Source organism: Rhinatrema bivittatum, chromosome 4, assembly GCF_901001135.1.
Source record: "Rhinatrema bivittatum chromosome 4, aRhiBiv1.1, whole genome shotgun sequence".
Classification (NCBI taxonomy): Eukaryota; Metazoa; Chordata; class Amphibia; order Gymnophiona; family Rhinatrematidae; genus Rhinatrema; species Rhinatrema bivittatum.
In genome coordinates this window covers 105779991-105798634 of record NC_042618.1, presented here as the reverse complement: position 1 = coordinate 105798634, position 18644 = coordinate 105779991, and the positions used below count along the sequence as shown (strand labels likewise).

The 18644-nt window shown below is 43.9% G+C and overlaps 1 protein-coding gene across 2 annotated transcripts in view; it reads right to left on the bottom strand.

Moving 5' to 3' along the window:
* NUSAP1 (nucleolar and spindle associated protein 1) overlaps positions 1-18644 on the bottom strand; it is a 151465-nt gene that overhangs the window by 25272 nt on the left and 107549 nt on the right. For both annotated transcript variants that reach the window (XM_029598610.1, XM_029598609.1), the window contains one exon: positions 8430-8543. In XM_029598610.1, the coding sequence (XP_029454470.1) occupies positions 8430-8543 (114 nt within the window). The remainder of the gene's footprint in view (positions 1-8429; positions 8544-18644) is intronic.

Below are 18644 nucleotides of genomic sequence, written 5' to 3'. Positions count from 1 at the left end.
TCCATCTGAATCTTTACCCATGAAAACCTTCTCCATTACGGGTACCTCCCCAACATCCTCTTCAGTAAACACTGAAGCAAAGAAATCATTTCATCTTTCCGCGATGGCCTTATCTTCTCTAAGTGCCCCTTTACCCCTCGATCATCTAACGGTCCAACTGACTCCCTCACAGGCTTTCTGCTTTGGATATATTTAAAAAAGTTTTTACTGTGAGTTTTTGCCTCTACTGCCAACTTCTTTTCAAATTCTCTCTTAGCCTGTCTTATCAATGTTTTACATTTAACTTGCCAATGTTTATGCTTTATCCTATTTTCTTCTGTTGGATCCTTCTTCCAATTTTTGAATGAAGATCTTTTGGCTAGAATAGCTTCTTTCACCTCCCCTTTTAACCATGCCGGTAATCGTTTTGCCTTTTTTCCACCTTTCTTAATGTGTGGAATACATGTTTCAATGTCTTTCATTAGGGGATGTTACTCTTCTCACACTGTGCCGATAATAATTTGTCTCCACTGCGTTAGCTGATCATACACTGAAAGACACTGTCTAAAACGTGGCCTCGGGAGGGCAGTATGATTGTGTCACTGATGCTGTAGATTCAAATATACGTTTGCCTTGTTGGTATCACTTGAAAGCCTGGATATTCAATAGAACAAAGAGTGCAATTTAAAACGCTATGCACAATTCATAAACTAATCAATGACGAAAATGCCGATTGGCTAAACACTGCACTACGATTACATGTCCCTCAGAGAAATCTCAGATCGGCCAATAAAGCTCTAACCATACCCTTGGTCAAAACAGCAAAACTGACCCAAGTTAGAGAGAGAGCACTTTCTTTAGCGGGGCCAATATTATGGAATGCATTACCACTCGAAATAAAATTAATGAAAGATTTAAAACTCTTCAAAAAGAGTTTAAAAACATGGCTCTTCAAAAAAGCTTTTCACAATGAGGTCGATGAATAAGAACACCGACACACAGCTGAAAGTCACCCAAAAGCTTAGTGCTTACTTTATTATTCTTATTATAATTAAGTATTAAATTAAGAGAAGGACAATATAAAACGTATATGATTATCCTATTAATCGTATAAATGGAAATTCCAATCCACTCTCCATATAGAGTATATTATTGAAACATGTAACTGAAAATTTATTGGCACCCTCTAGATAATTTATGAACCAAACTTATTTACGTGCCTAATTGTAAACCATTGTGATGGTGCATTAGTAAACGATGGTATAGAAAAGTTTTAAATAATAAAAATAAATTTATCATGTTCACAGATTTATTTCAGAAGTCAGTCTAATATGCAGTTGGCTTCCTTATACTTGCGCAGCATTAACAGTCCCTGATCTGTTTCAGTTGATGCCGACATGAGTCCCATGTAGCAACGAGGCATTAAGACATGCTCTGCATCCCCCCTTCCTCGCCGCATTTCTTGTGCTCAGCAGGAGCCACCATGAGTCTCCAGACTGGCAACCACCAAGAATTGCCGCAAGCCCTGCGTTCCCACCTGTTTCACCGTGCTTTCAGCAATCAGTGAGAGCCGCAGTGACGAGCCATGAAACAGGCCATTACTGTACAAGTTTTAATTAAATCGCAGCAAACTGTTGCCTGAATTCAAACCTAAAAACTGGTTCTGCTTGGCTAACGCCACTCATGAAGCAGCTGCTGCCTCTCTTTCCCTCACATACAGGTCACTGAGCTCCATCAGTCCCGACAATACAGAACCTTAGTGACCTAGCTAAACACAGCCCTACTAGTGCTGAAGTGCTGACTGCTCTGCTCCAAACCCTCAGAACTCTTATTTTCATCAACAAATAGGGTAATAAGCAAGGAAAATTCATTTCCCTGATCCAGAGAATCAAGAAGAGGAGAGTCACAGGAATAAGGGAGTCTGCACCATTAGTTTTCAAAAAAACAGACCGGAAACTGATCCAATATTGCAGTAGTGACCAAGACAAGAGGATCAGTGAACACCAGGAGTTCTTTATTCTGCACAAACATCATAAAAAGCCCGACTCAGGCCGAGTTTCGCTCATTGAGCTGCTTCAGGGGCTGACAAAACAAAATAAAATAATCACATATGGAAACATATAAATGTGAATAAAAACATATACACCAAACATAGATAATGAAATTATATAAATTATATAAAATCAAAACCACAGACATAATTACTAACACTTGACAACACTGAGTGACACCTATATTGTAACAGTCTAGTTATTTAAATAGCTCAAATGCCATTCCTTGTATGAAGGTTAAAAGAGACTACATGCGTGCTCGTATAAAAATATGATTGAACAACTTTGAAATACCTATTATGTGTATTGCCGGTGGTTTGTCTCCATATGGCAGTTCAGCCTCTTAGGAAATGCTTAAACAATTACCTTCAAGTCAAACATTGAGTGATGTTATAATAAAATGTAACCACTTACTGAGACAAAATCAAAACTTGAAACAAAAAAAATCACTTGGTTATCTATCTGGAGTCAAAAAGGATTGTTCTGAAAAAAACTAGCATGCAGACAGGGGCTAATGTGAGGCAAAAAAGTAACTGCTATGTCTTCATAAAACAATTAACCATATAAGCGCTGTCATATTCACGCACAAAAAATCAGACATGAAGAAGAACCATTTAAAAAGTATGGCCAGACTCATTTGTAAATAGAGACATGAGGCACTGAGTAAAACGCTTTCAAGCCAAATTAAAAACAGCCTCTCGCTGACATGCAGACGGGGACCTAATGTAAACAAGAAGGTGAAGCTATAAAATCATTAAGAACTAATGGTTATTCAAGTACAACAAAGTTAACTTAGTGTAAAACTACTATATCTTCATGAACGTGAATGGCCATAAAAACGCTGTCATGTTGAAGTTAACCCGCTATGGTTTGTATGCTAAGGCACTGAAAATCAAACATAAAAAGTCACTTAAAAAAATATGAAAAAATAAATATATAAATACTACATACAGTAAAGAAAGACAAATTTTAGATAGGGGCATAAGGCACTTGTCAGACCGCGTGTAAAAAATGCTGTCATACAAAGATAAAAACAAAAATGAAAACAAAAACAGCCTCTCGCTAATTTGTGACTCACCACCACCATTCAATTGCTGCCGCTAACACTTCGGCAACTGGCTCAGCTTTGTCCGAACAGGAGGATGACTAAATAAATGCCAGCGTTTGAATGATCGCAGCAATCAAATTTGATACCAGAAATGCCAGGCTGCGCATCAGGCAGCCTCTTTAAACACATCCTTTTCGCGCCAATTTTTTTAGAACACCAATACGGGCTAAAAGTCCAGGAGACAAACCACCGTATGTGAAGAGTTATATGTGATTAAAAAACATATAAACATCAATGAACCATACACGTTACAGATATATAAATAAATACTTTAAAACGGCACGATTACAAATATAAAAAATTATTCCAAGGACAATGTCAAAACCTGAACAAATAAATAGATGAATACAGATACTATATCCAGAGTGCTTTATGGTTTAAACAGGAATTTATGAACCTTGTACACACAGTATTGGGGTGCAGTGACTTAAAAAGCGATATGTCATGTATCTTAATAACTATAGTTTATTAAAGGGGGATGTCACTTAAAGGGGGATGTCATTGAAATGATAAACTATAAATCATTAGAGTGATACAAACCAGATGACTGTGGTGAAAAGGCAAAAAACACTAGCTTGCTTAAGAACCATAATTTTAAACAAGAGTAATGTGACCATATGACTTAAAAGGCGATGTATTCATGTGTCTTAATAACTAAAAGTTATTAAAAGGAGATATCACTTAAAATAAAACATAAATCATAAAATCCAGATAACTATGGTAAACAGGCAAAAAACATTAAATTCCTTAAAAACCATATAAAAAGAGGCAGTAAAAAACAAAAACAATTTATTTTTATTTTTAACATTTTTCTATACTGTCGTTTGGTGGGAACCGTCACAACGGTTTACATTAAGGCACATAAAAATGAATCTAACGTATCTTAAGTTACATAGGTGCCATTAGAGGGTCGGTAACATAGGGGGTCATTTTTCAAAATGCGGTAAGGCGTTTTCGCATGCGTTAAGGGCTTATCGCATGCGAAAACCCCCGTATCGTATGGTGCGATGCAAATTCAAAAAATGGGAGGAGTTAGGGGCGGAGAGTGGGCTGGGTTAGCCTCCCTGCGAAGAGTTATCGCACAGCCATAATGCAGATTTTTGTGATGTGTCCCGTAAGGCTTATTTCAGATGAGAGAGAGAGAGAGAGAGAGAGAGAGAGAGAGAGAGAGAGAGAGAGAGAGAGAGAGAGAGAGAGACTGGCCATAATAGCATGGCCCATAGGCAGGTATTTGTATCCCTTGGGTAGGCCCACCTAGTAACTCGAGGTGGGGATTAGGTAAGTGTGTAGGGGGTTAGGGGCCACTTTGACATGCTACGTGACACCTACGAACAGAACAGTGGTCTCTTGTGAAGATTAGCTGGGCTTCGGAGTGAGGAAACTCACTCCAAGATGAGATTTGGGCAAGGTTCTCTCAACCTAGCTTGATGTTACTCAGGTAGAGAGTCCATCAAGCTAGGTGGAGAGAACATTGCCCAAATCTCATCTTGGAGTGAGTTTCCTCACTCCGAAGGCCAGCTAATCTTCACAAGAGACCACTGTTCTGTTCGTAGGTGTCACGTAGCATGTCAAAGTGGCCCCTAACCCCCTACACACTTACCTAATCCCCACCTCGAGTTACTAGGTGGGGCTACCCTAGGGATACAAATACCTGCCTATGGGCCATGCTATTATGGCCAGTCTCTCTCTCTCATATATGTGCCTGGGATCATTGAAAAACTGGTACCCCCAATTGCGATAAATACTATATTAGCATAAAACACGCCCCTTTTGCTATCGCATGCGGTACTTACCGCATTTTGATAAATCCAGGCCATAGTTTGTTAATAATATTAATTGGTAAGTATAATGATTCATTTCCAATTCACATTGTAACAGTTTAGTTTACTAGATTACCTTTGACATTGTATTTTTACCCTTTTTCTGAGCTTTAAAAGAATGAAACTTAATCTGATTAAAAATTATACACATATTGATTTTGGTTATGTGTTTGTTGTTCAATTGTTTGTACCTGCTTTCCCTTGAGTACTATTCTCCTTTCACTTTTTGGTAAGCTAGTTTAAAAAGCCAGGTTTTTAGATTTTTTCTAAAGGTTTTGTTGTTGCTTTGTAGTCTCAACTCTGTGGGCATGGAGTTCCAAAGTATGGGTCCTGCCAAGGATAGAGCTCTTTCTCTTACTTGTGTGAGTCTAGCTGTTTTGACTGATGGAATAGTGAGGAGTGCTTTGTTGGCTGATCTCAGATTCCTATTTGGGACGTGTACACGAAGGGCTGTGTTCAGCCAGTCTGCTTTTTCATTGTGTATTAATTTATATATGGTGCATAGTGTTTTATACTGAATTCTTTGTTGAATGGGTAGCCAGTGTAATTCTGCCAGGGTTTCTGTGATGTGGTCTCTTTTGCCGGTTAAGATTCTAGCAGCTGTGTTTTGTAATATCTGTAGTGGTCTTAGTGACGTGTATGGTAGGCCTAGCAGTAGGGTGTTACAGTAATCGGTACTTACAAAGATCAGCGCTTGGAGTACTGATCGGAAGTTGGCGGTTGTTAGAAGAGGTTTAAGTCTTCTCAGCACCATTAGTTTAGCGTATCCTTCCTTTACTTTGTTAAAGCTTCCTCTATGCTTATGGCCAGGGACATAACACCACTTAGACTCAGTAAAAAGTATAATGTATTTTTATTAGTCAATATAAGTGTTCTCGGGAGATGCTGGGTACTGGGTGCCCTTAGTCTTTCAATCTGACCAGCATCTCATCATATATAGAAAGTGATCCTTGTTTTATAGATAACATTCAAATACAGGGTAGAAGGTTCTAGAGACTTGCATGACTGCCCAAAGGATCATTTACATAAGTTGTGATGTCAACTGCATGATTAAATCATCGCTAACTATCCTGATTGGCTTCCCAGGATGTGTAGCCCATTTCCCATGACTTTCTTTGTTCTGGTAAACTCTTACTGGTCAAGACAATCAACATGTCTGTAACTGTGTGGATTACAAACTCCTGAGAACAGTGCCTGAAGCTCCCCTGTGGTGACTCTATGAATAGACATCACCTGTCTGGTGCTAGCTTGCCTCCACAGATATCCAGGGACATTCTGTAAGTCACTCAGAGTCCATTCAGCCCAGGCAGGCCAAAGACACGCAGAGGGTTCTGGGGATTTCCTTCTCCATTTTGGTTCAGGCATACTTCTCAACTTTTAGAGATATGTGTTGTTTTAAGCTTAGTTCTGTGTCAATTATTACGCCTAGGTTCCGTACATTATCTGCTAACTCTATTTTTTGGTTGTTATTGAGTATAATTGGGTTTTGAACGATCTCCGTGCTTTTCCGTTCTAAATGTATAAATTCTGATTTCTCAATATTAATTACTAGTTCCATTTGGTTTAGCAGTTGTTTGATGATATCTAGATACATATTTGCTATTTTTAAAGTTTTTTCGATTGTGTCGTCAATGGGTAGTATTAACTGGATATCGTCAGCGTATATATAATGTGTGATGCCCAGACCATTTGTCTGAACAGTGATAACAAAAGTCAATAAAATCAAGATAATAAATAAAATATCATTAGAAACAAAAAGAAGATAAAAAACTAAGGTAATAAATAAAGTATGATCATTATAAAAATATTTATTAAAAAACAGAAAAATCAAACTCATTGTTAAGACCATTTGGTGACATTGTATTGAAATCAAAGATGAATTTTTGTTCTATTCTCAAAAGATTCTGATCATAATTTCTTCCTCTCCAATTCTTGTTCACTTTCTTGATAGCACAAAATCTATATTCATCAAATTTATGTCCTGTCTCAATACTATGTACAACTAGTGGTTTCCCATCGACTTTTCTATTAACAGCGCTCTTGTGCTCAATTATGCGTTTATGCAGAGGTCTAATGGTCTTGCCTACATACATCTTTTTACATGGGCAGATGGCCACATATATCACACCTTCACTCCTACAGTCTGTAAAACAATTTAAAAAAGTATTCTTTTCCTGTAGTGCCAATTTTTATGCTTGTGGTTTTTAAATTTTCAAATTAACATTGCCCACACTGCATCTTCCACAATGCTGGTCAATCTTTTTTCTCTGTCGCCATCTGCTGGCAGGGAGGCAAAACCCAGGAGTCTGGACTGATCTTGGTATGAACAGGAACAAATTAATACAGGTCCTATTAGCTACACTGGAATCCCCCAGGCCTGACACCACTCTACTGGAGGAGGGAGACCATGTCTTTCATTGCGGGAGCTGCTGGATAAAAAAACCAAAGGACCTGGAACACACTCAACTGAGGGAGAGAACACTAGGTTTTCAACTCGGGGGCACCTACAAGTAGCTTAAACTACTTCAATCCAGTCTTCAGTACACAGCATGGATATTCACTCACCATCTTCTGGAGACAGAGAATACTAGCAGTCTGAGGTAGGCACATATGCATATAAAAGGATGACATCAGAAAACCTGTTGGCTTCTATCACACCTCTTGGTGAACATAATCCATTCATCTGGACTGGTCTGACTGGATGAAGAGGAGCATTATTTTGCTTTGATAGAAGAAAAGCTTGAGGAGGGTATGTGAAATAGCACTGCACCAGAAATCCTGCACATGCTCAGAAAGACTTTAGGTCATTCTAAGCTCTGGAAAGAGCATGTTCCATGTTACACGTCAGATGATATCACCCACTTGTATGGCTGGATTTGTCCTGCTGGTCCATGAAGAAATCAGTCTACATTAACCCTCAAAAATTTTAACTTCTGATTTCATAGTAACAGAATAACCAAAGGTAACAATTGGGGTAGGATAATCCATAGTGACTCCTCCCCACTCAAAGCATATCTGTTTCAGTAGGTTTAAAGCTAGTTTGTTATGCAACATCCAGTTACTAACTGAATCCAAATACTCAGTCTTTTTAATATCAGTATAAATCTGATCATCATCATCATCATCATATAAAACCTTTTATAATAACTGACCTAAAGGTTGAATATATATCTATTTTTTTTAATTTAAGGGGACGAAACAAATCCCTGTGCAATCCCACACCTAAGAACCTGAGGTTCTGAAGTTTCAACACCAAATTTCACTCTTTGGGATTTTTGTCAGAAAAGATTCAAACCATGCCCACATTATTACCATCGACAGAGAGCCATGAGAAGTTCTAATAAAATCTTGTGATCCATGGTGTCAAAGGCTACTGAGAGATCCAACAGAATCACTAGGGAATCTACTCCCTTTTCCAAACAATGATAAAGTGAAATCTAATAAAATAGAGCAGTTTCTTAGTGCACTGACCTTTGTGTGGCTGGTAGCTAAGAGGTCGAGCCAAACTTGCTTTTAAATCAAACATTAACTTATTTGTGGCTGGAGTCAGTACATTCTCAGCTGCAAACTTGAATGGAGTTAAGGCTGGAAAAGAAAGCATAAGATATGGACTGGATAAACTGATACATTTGGTTTAAGGAGAACTTTTTAATAAAGTTCACAATGTCCCACAGAGTATTGGCTACTAGTCAAGTAATACGAATAAACTATTTACAAATTTATGCAGTCTATCACTCTTACCTGCAGTGCTTCATCCCTTCCGTCAAGTTACAAATAATTACAAAACAGCTTTACTGAAACTACTTATGTTTTACTGGTTATGCAGTAAATAAATTTGTTAAATAAAATAAAAATCTGTTACATAGATGTCATTAAAGTAGGACTACATGGGCTACCCAGTCTGCCCATTTGGCCTGCTTGTGTTGCCACAGGTCTTACTTCAACTATAGCTCTCTTTTCTTTTGCCATGCTACCAATGTCCCTTTGTGACTGTCTCAAGCACATGTGAAATTCTGTCACTGTTTTGGCTCTTATCACCTCTACCAGGTACTCATTGCCTTTTCAGTGTCCCAATATCTTCACATTTCTTTTGAACCTTCCTCCTCTTCAGTTTCGTAACAACCCTTGTCCTTGAACTTCACATATTATGGAAAATGCTATCTTCTAGATAATAGAATTTTTGTAGTCTCTCTTTCCTTTTTCTCTATTCATCTAGAGCAGAGGTGCCTGCCCTGCTTTTCCTTTAAGTGGCTAGATATGGCCCACTGAGAAAGTTTTTTATTTTTGGGGGGTGGGAGGGTGAAGGGGGAAATGGTTGCAGCAGAAAGGATAGCAGGGTTTCCCAGGCCTCATTAACTGGAGAAGAGTCAGTTGGATCTGTGCTGAAGTATTGCTGGTGGGGAAGCCAAGCCTCACCAACATAAGGGAGAGAGGTGCATGAGAAGAGAGGAGTAAACTAAAGGGAGGGTTTAAGAGGGAGAGGAAGGAGTGTGCTAACCACACATACACAGCCCTGCACCCAGGGCTAGATTTTCATTGCCAGCACCCATAGGCAGTGACCTTGACCTTGCTTGTTTTCTGGCACCGGGAGAATAGCCTCCAGGCTTGACAATCTATGCAGGGTTTTTTCGATGGCTTCCCGCTTGCTGTTGGAAACACAGTGCAAGTCCAAAAAGGCATCTTTGAGTGGACGAGAAACCTCTAAGGCGTAACCGCTCCTGATCACCTCGAGTACCCACTGGTCGGACGTAATCTTCAGCCACTCCTTGTAAAAACGGGACAGGCTTGTTTAAAGAATTAAGGTTAGGAGAGACTGTAATGTTTATTTTATGTTTATTACCTAATACATGTATTTTCTTGAAAAATTGAAGGATAAGTTTGTTATGATTTCCTCTGTAAAATGTTAAATAACCATACATAAAGAATTAAACCCCCCCCCCCCTCCAAAAAAAAAAAAAAAAAAAGACTGTACAGGCGGCCCCGACCGTTATTGGAGAGGAGTGGGTGGGCCTGATCTCATTGTGATGTTTTACTGCCTCTGGCTCCCTGGCCAGAGCCGCCCCTGGAGGGCCGAAAGGCATGCTGGCGGCCGGATGTCTGCTTAGCTCCTGAGGAAACCGCTCCTCTGCCGGAGCGAAAACGCAGGACTCCCAAAAACGAGAGCAATCGGAGAAAGTCTTCTTAACATTCTTCCTGTCTTCTGGTAATCTATTGCCACTAGTCTCTCCCAAGGACTTCATCAGTTGATCCAGATCTTCTCCAAAGAGAAGCTTCCCCTTAAAAGGCAGGTGACATAGCTGGGACTTGGATCACATGTCCGCTGACCAGTTGCGCAGCCACAAAAGACAGCGTGCCGCCACCGCCGAAACCATACTGCGAGCCACTGTGCGCACTAAATCATACAAAGCGTTCGCCACGTAGGCCATTCCTGCCTCCAGACGGGCCGCCTGGACAGGAGAGAGCACTCCTGAAGCAGTCTGTTCCTGGGGCTTCTGAATCCAGAGGCATGCACGCTGCATCATACTAGCACACACTGCAGCATGTAGATCCAACATTTGTTTGAGCTGAATCTCCAGCTTGCGATCCTGTGCATCCTTCAGAGTGGCAGTGCCCGCCACCGGAATTCATGGTCTTCTTGGTAACCACTGAGACTTCTGCATGCACTTTAGGAGTTTTAAGGTGGCCCATGTATTCTTCCAATAGGGGGTAAAGTTTCGTCATTGCCCTCCCCACTTTTAAGCCAGTCTTCGGGGTATCCCAGCTAATCAGCTTTTGAATCTTCTTTGGGATAGGGAAAGTGCTCGGTGGGCCTCAGACCATCCAGGACCAGATTAACGACTTCATTGTCAGATTCTTCCTGAGCCAGTTTCACTCCAAATTCCTCCAAAACCTGAGGAATAAGGGATCTCAGTTTCTCCCACAAATAGGAGGACACACGGGGGTCGTCTCCATCAGAGCTGATCCCTTCACAGAGGATCTGATCATCTTTAGAAGCTTCCAGACCAGGGGGGAGGGGGGGTGGTGTCCCCATCTGGATCATTCGGATCCACCACTGGAGAGGAGTTGCCCTCTCCCTGCAGACCTTCCGAGTCTGTCTCGTCCTCTCTGTCTACCGCTGTATGGCTAGGTTCAGGTCCCTGCCTCTTCACGAGGGCCCCCGGGGAGCGTCTAGGCTTCTTAGACGAACCCCAGCTTGGGTCCCTGGGTCTATGCTTGGCTACCTTCTTAGCAAAGAAGGCCTCATGCAACAGGAGCACGAATTCCGGGGAGATAGTAAAATTGCTTACCTGTAATAGGTGTTATCCCAGGACAGCAGGATGTAGTCCTCACATATGGGTGATGTCACTGGACGGAGCCCTATCACGGACAACTTTGTCAAAGTTTCTAGAAACATTTGACTGGCACACTGAGCATGCCCAACATGCCATGATCGCTTGAGCCACAGGGGTCTCCCTTCAGTCTCGTTTGTAGCAATAAGCATTAGCAAAAAATAAAAAAATAAAACGTGTCGGACCCAACTCTGCGAGGTTTGGATGCAAAGCGGTTTATTGTTGGCTGACCCCAACATTGAAATATCCTGATCGCTACTAGAAGATCCAGGGACCACTCATGGGGTTGGAACTGACGACTGAGGCGATCTGCAACTACATTGTGTATGCCTGCTAGATAAGTGGCCCGGAGAAACATGGAATGTGTCAGGGCCCAGTCCCAAATTTGTGCAGCTTCTTGGCAAAGGAGATAAGAGCCCATACCGCCTTGTTTGTTCAGGTACCACATGGCAACTGTGCTGTCTGTTTGTTTGAGAACAGTCTTGTGCGATAAGCACAAGACTGTTCTCTATGCGTCATGCATAGAGAGCATAACTTATAGCTCCAGGAAGTTGATTTGAAATGTTGCTTCGAGTTTTGTCCAAGTACCTTGAGTCTGAAGACTTTCTATATGTGTTTCCCAACCCAAGGTGGATGCATCTGTAGTTAAGGTTACTTGTGGAACTGGTTGCTGGAAAGGTAGGCCTGTGAGCAAGTTGTTCGTGTTCGCAGACCAGAGGAGAGATGAAAGTAACTGGTGGGTTATTTGAATTGGAGACGACCGTGGTTAAATGGCTTGGAGCCACTGAGATCTTAATGACCATTGCATTAATTTCATGGCTAATCTGGCCATAGGAGTGACATGGACTGTGGAAGCCATGTGGCTGAGCAGAGTTAGGAACTGATGGGCCGTTGCTGTTTTCTTTGTGTGCAGAGATTTCGCTAATCTGGGAGAGTGTCCCTGCACGGTCTTTTGGGAGGAAGGTTTTCGATACTTCGATGTTCAATTCTGCTCCGATGAGCTGTAAAAGGCGAGATGGTATGAGGTGGGGTTTTTGGTAGTTGATTAGAAATCCCAACGAGTGAAGCAGATTGATTGTGTGCTTGAGAGAGTGGAGAGCTCCTTGCCTTGATTGGCTCGTGATGAGTCAGTCATCTAGATAGGAAATACATGTATGCTTTCGTTGTGTCGATGGGCCGCTGCCACTAATAAGCACTTTGTGAATACTCGGGGTGCGGAGGCAAGTCCGAATGGCTGTACCCAGTATTGAAAGTGTTGATGACCGACCAGGAAGCGCAGGAACTTGCGATGAGGGGGAAAAATTGGAATATGAGCGTAAGTGTCTTGAAGATCCAGAGAACAGAGCCAATCTCCTGCCTGAAGAAGGGGAAGCATGGTGCCTAAGGACACCATCCTGAACTTTTCTTTCCGTAGAAATTTGTTGAGTTTTCGGAGGTCTAAGATGGGACGTAGGCCTCCTGTTTTCTTTGAAATGAGAAAGTAGCAGGAGTAGAATCCTCTGCCTTGCTGAGGTCGGGGAACTGGTTCCATGGCCCTGGCTCTCAGGAGAGTGGATAATTCTGTTTGCAGAAGACTGGAATGATCTTTGTGTACCCAAAGAGACCTTGGTGGAGAGTGGTTGGGCACTGTGAGAAAATCCAGATGGTAACCTTGTGTTATAATGGATAGTACCCACTGATCTGTTGTGATGTTTGACCAATTGGGTAGAAAGAAGGAGATCCGACCTCCCACTGGTACCTCCGGGATCGGGTTGATGGAGTGGCTGTTGTTCTCTGGCATGTTTTCAAAATCCTGATGCTGGGCCTGTCCGAGGAGGTGGCGGAGGCCTAGGTGCCCTTGGTTGCCTGGATTGACCTCTCTGGGATGGTCTTGATGCCCTACCATGAGGTGCTGGAGGATAGTATCTTCATGGTCTGTAAAAAGGTTTCCTGGTGTCTTTCCTGGCTGTTCACCATGCAGAAGATGGCGTCTCTGCCGGAACAGCGGAGAGTTGGTGCAGAGTTTCAGTATGTTCCTTCAGCTGCGCCACAGCATCTTGCACCTTCTCTCCAAAAAGGTTGTCTCCAGTACAAGACAGGTCTGCCAATTTTTCTTGAACCTCAGGCCCGAGGTCAGAAGCCTTTAGCCAAGCCCATCTGCGGGCACTAATTCCTGTTGCAGCCATTCTGGAAGATGCTTCAAAGCTGTCATAGGCTGCACGCACTTCGTGTTAACCTGCCTCTAGGCCCTTATAAATAATATTATTTAAGGATCTTGATGTTGCTGAGGCAGAGATTCAGACAACTCCTGCATCTGTTTCCATAAAACTGCGCTGGTATCGAGTCATATATAATTGATATGATGCAATTCTGGAGACAAGCATGGAACCTTGGAACATTTTTCGGCCAAGAGTATCCAGGAGGCATGGATAAGTGTGTACGGATTTTTTTTTATCTCTTTTGGTCAGACTCCACCACTACAGACTGGTGCAGGAGTTGAGGGTTTTGAAAACCTGGTATATGCTGGACCAGGTATGTGACGTCAGTCCGATTGTTCACTGGTGGAATTGAACAAGAATGCTCCCACTGTCTATGGTGGAGATCAACGAGGACTTCATGCACTGGTATGGCAAGTACCTCCTTAGGAGGATCTACAAATTGTAGGACCTCCAGGGTTTTTTGTCTCGTGTCTTCTTCAGTTACCAATTGGAAAGGAACGGTATCTGACATCTCTAACGAAATTTGAAAAGGAGAGGTCCTCCAGTGTTGATTTCCTCCTTTCATCTGGTCGGGATGGGTCCGATAATACATCTTCCGATGAAGAATCGGTGTCCCCTTCGTCCCAGGTATCTGATAAAGGAGGCCTTGGAGGAGTGGAGTGAGGAATGAAAAATGGCATTGAAGGTATCGATGGTGGAATTAATGGAACAGATGGAGTAATTGGGTGCCTCAGATGAGAAATCCCTGATGGTTCTGGTATTGGCTCAGGCATCGGTGAATTCTCTGAGGCGTCGTCATCCCTGGGATCGGGAATTGGTGTCTTCGTTCCCGATGGCAGCGGTTGCATCGGGAGTGCCCCAATTAGGGCATCGAGCTTAGCGAGTATCGGTGTGAATAGCGATAGGTCCGGCGTCGGCATCGGTGTAGGCATTGGTGCCGGTGGTATCTGTGCAGGTATCTGCATCGATGGCTGAATATCTCGCAGAGCTTCTCTTACTGCCTGGCGGATGAATCCATTCAGTTCCTCCCGTATAGCTGGTGAAGTCAGAGCAGCTATAGGGGGTGGCAGAGAAGGCAGAACCGGCTCTTCCACAGGTCCCTGTGGTGGCACGGTACCCGGCACAGATATTGATGGGGATCGCCTTGGACTAAGAGGCATCGAGGGCGTCGGCTCTTGTACTCGAGTCCTCTTCGGTGGCGGCTCGAAGGGTATTGAAGCCGCTCCGGGAATATATCAGACATTGGGGTTAGAAGTCCGTCAATGGCGGTGCCGATGCTTTTCATGATGCTCGGTGCCTTTTTTCTCGAGCACAGAGGTAGTTTTTAATCGATGACTGAGATGGCATCTGAGACGGACGATCACTGCTTCCATCAGGATGCCGCTTGGTTTTAATTACCAACTTTTTGGCCGTTCCTGCCGGTGGCGACTGTATTGATGTTGACGTTGATGGAAGTAGTTGAATATGAAAGAGATGCTTCATCTTTTCCAGACGGGCCCGTCTGCCTTTGGCAGTCATCTCTGCACATTGTGGACATGTCCCTTGCCCTATGTCCCTTGCCCAAACATGTCCCTTGCCCAAACACAGAACACACTCGGCATGCGGGTCGATGATGGACATCGTGCGAGGGCAATTTGGGCATTTTAAAAACCCCGTTGTCATTTTGAAGGCTGGACAGCCGTCGGCGGCTTTCTGACAAGAAAACATTTTGAAATGATATCGACCGGAGAAAAATTATTACTCACCAATCAGTGGAAAATGGGAAACCCCTATGAAGGGGATTAATTTTGAGAATTTTTAAATTTTTTCCGTGAGGCAAAATATCGTGAGACGAATCAAACAGGGCTCCTTCACCGCGAGGCTAACTGCAGCGCGGAAAAAAGACTGAAGGAAGACCCCTGTGGCTCGAGGGATCATGGCATGCTGGGCATGCTCAGCGTGCCAGTCAAACGTTTCTAGAAACTTTGACAGAATGTTTTCCATGATAGGGCTCCATCCAGTGACGTCACCCATATGTGAGGACTATCATCCTGCTTATCCTGGGATAAGCTGCTGGCACCACAGGGTCATCCTCGGAGGCACTGGAAGCCGGGCCAGAGTCCCCAGCATGCCCTTGCTCGCTACCCTGGACAGCAGGAGGGGGAGAGGAATCATCAGCTGCAGCCCCTTCGGTGGGAGGATTGTGGGCCACCGCTCATTGTGGGGGTGGGGGGGGGTCTCAGACGAGGAGGCCCTCCCCTTGGTCCCTTACCCCACTCCTGAGGACCTGGCAGCCTTCCTGGACTTCTTAGTCTTAGAGGAGGGACCCTTCCCTCCCTGAGCGCAAGTGGTAGAAAGGGAGAGGGAAGTTCAATTAAGCTGACCACACTCCACAGGCCATACAGGGCACCACCAATGCCTTGTCAGCCATTATCGAGGAGCAACCAAGCCAAAAATGGCCGCACCACATGTAAAAAGGTCGCCGGAGGTCCTGCCGTGCTGCAACTTAAAAGCGCACCGGAGCAGTGGCAGAAGAAAGGAGGCCATGCACCAAAAATGCACCAAAAATAGCCCAAACGCGGCACGGCTTGGCACAAAGAAAAAAAGGGCCTATCCTCCCACTATGGGGAAAAAAACCCACTTCTGTCGTCGGCAGGCCCCTCTAGTCCTGACCCGGATCGCCAGGCCTGCCTGCTTGCAGCACTGCCGTGCAGGCCGATTTTCCCACTGAGCATTGCTGTTCCTAAAAGTTTAAAAAAACCCAAAACACAGTTTTTTGTTTTTAAGAAAAACTTTAAAGAAATACAGAAAGAGCAGCCTTGTGCGGACTAACATCCTGCTGTCCTAGGAGAACACCTGTTACAGGTAAGCAACTCTGCTTTCTCCCAGGACAAGCAGGGTGGTATTCCTCACAGATGGGTGAGTAGCAAGCTGCAGGCTGCTCCCAGAACACTCTAGGCCGACCAGCACCAAAATGTGCAACAGGCACAACAACAGGGGTGCTGTTGGCAACAATGGGGCAGCCTGAATATCACAGTGGGCCCTAGGTAGGAAGAGTTGGGTTCTTACATTGGAAACAAATTACAAGAATGGTGTCTGGTCGACCATTCTTGTCCAGCCAGTAATGGGCTGCGAAGGTGTGGAGGGAGCTCCATGTCACGGCCCTGCAGATGTCGGCAATAGGCACTAATCCGAAGTGTGCTACTGACGTCGCCATGGCCCTTATGGAGTGTGTTTTCACCCATCCCTTGAGCGGAAGGCCTGCTTGCTGGTAGAAGAAAGCGATACAGTCTGGAATCTGTAGGGAACGCCTCGGGCTACTGGGGAGCACCGGAGGATGGGGCCTCCAGTGGCTGGTGCCGCTTCGATGGTGGCTTGGTAGCCGCCTATACCGGTCCAGAACAGTGACGATGATGTCTATGCTTCCTGGACTTCAGGCACTTGGCCCGGTCTTTCCCCAGAGCAGAGGATGACCGTGACCGTGATGTCTGCGGGAGGGGAGAACCCACTGAGAATAGATCTCCCTCTTCCCGATCCTTAGGGGTTCTGGATAGAGGGTCCACCAGGGGAAGGGATGGAGACTGTTCCCTGCGGTCCTTGGGCGTCGAGGACACCGAAGCTGGAGTGGAAGGTTTTGGAGACCCGAAGAGCTTCTCCATTTTATCCAGGCACACTCGACGCCCTTTGGGTGTCATTTGGTCACACAAACGACACTCTCGGATGTCGTGCGAGGCCCCCAGGCAGAGGATACATACCTCTTGCGGATCCTTGATGGACATGGTCCGCGGGCACTGGGGGCACCGTCGAAAACTGACGACGCCATCGAAAAAGAGCCAGCAAGCTGTCGATGACCAACGGACACCACGGTGCAAGAGTCTGGAATCAACCGCGAAGAACGGCTGAAAACACGGGTACCTACCGAAACAGAGGGATACCAATCGTGAAAGGGGACCAGACTCAGAAAAAACACCCGAAAAAGTGAAAACAATTTTAAGGAATTGGAGCTTCACACCACCACGAGGCTACTGCACCGCGGAAAAGAAGCGACTGAAGGGGGACTTTGCGCGGATAGCAGCAGGCTGAGCTGGGCCTCATCGGATGATGAGACCCACACGTGAGGACTACCATCCTGTTTGTCCTAGGACAAAATCTGAGAAATCAAAGCTGCAGCTTGTCCTTCTGGAATAATCTCACAGACTCCTCCTCCTGAATAAATTTCTCCCTCCTCAAGGAATCCGTGGCTGCTTTCTGCATAATGCTCCACGTATCCTAATAAAGAGTTATTGCTTGCAACTAGAGTTCTTATCTGTATCCTCTGAAGATTCTCTCCTCTTTTATGACCTACCCTACAACTAGAACAACTAGATGTGCTTGAAGGAATTTCCTATGAATCACTTTGATCCTGCAGAGCCTGAAACGCCTGGTTAAAACGCGTGAAAAATTCTAACATAAGAACATAAGAAAATGCCATACTGGGTCAGAACAAGGGTCCATCAAGCCCAGCATCCTGTTTCCAACAGTGGCCAATCCAGGCCATAAGAACCTGGCAAGTACCCAAAAACTAAGTCTATTCCATGTTACCATTGCTAATGGCAGTGGCTATTCTCTAAGTGAACTTAATAGCAGGTAATGGACTTCTCCTCCAAGAACTTATCCAATCCTTTTTTAAACACAGCTATACTAACTGCACTAACCACATCCTCTGGCAACAAATTCCAGAGTTTAATTGTGCATTGAATAAAAAAGAACTGTCTCAGATTAGTTTTAAATGTGCCCCATTCTAACTTCATGGAGTGCCCCCTAGTCTTTCTACTATCCGAAAGAGTAAATAACCAATTCACATCTACCCGTTCTAGACCTCTCATGATTTTAAACACCTCTATCATATCCCCCTCACTCGTCTCTTCTCCAAGCTGAAAAGTCCTAACCTCTTTTAGTCTTTCCTCATAGGGGAGTTGTTCCATTCCCCTTATCATTTTGGTAGTCCTTCTCTGTACCTTCTCCATCGCAATTATATCTTTTTTGAGATACGGTGACCAGAATTGTACACAGTATTCAAGGTGCGGTACAGAGGCATTATGACATTTTCCGTTTTATTCACCATTCCTTTTCTAATAATTCCCAATATTTTGTTTGCTTTTTTGACTGCTGCAGCACACTGTACCGATGATTTCAATGTG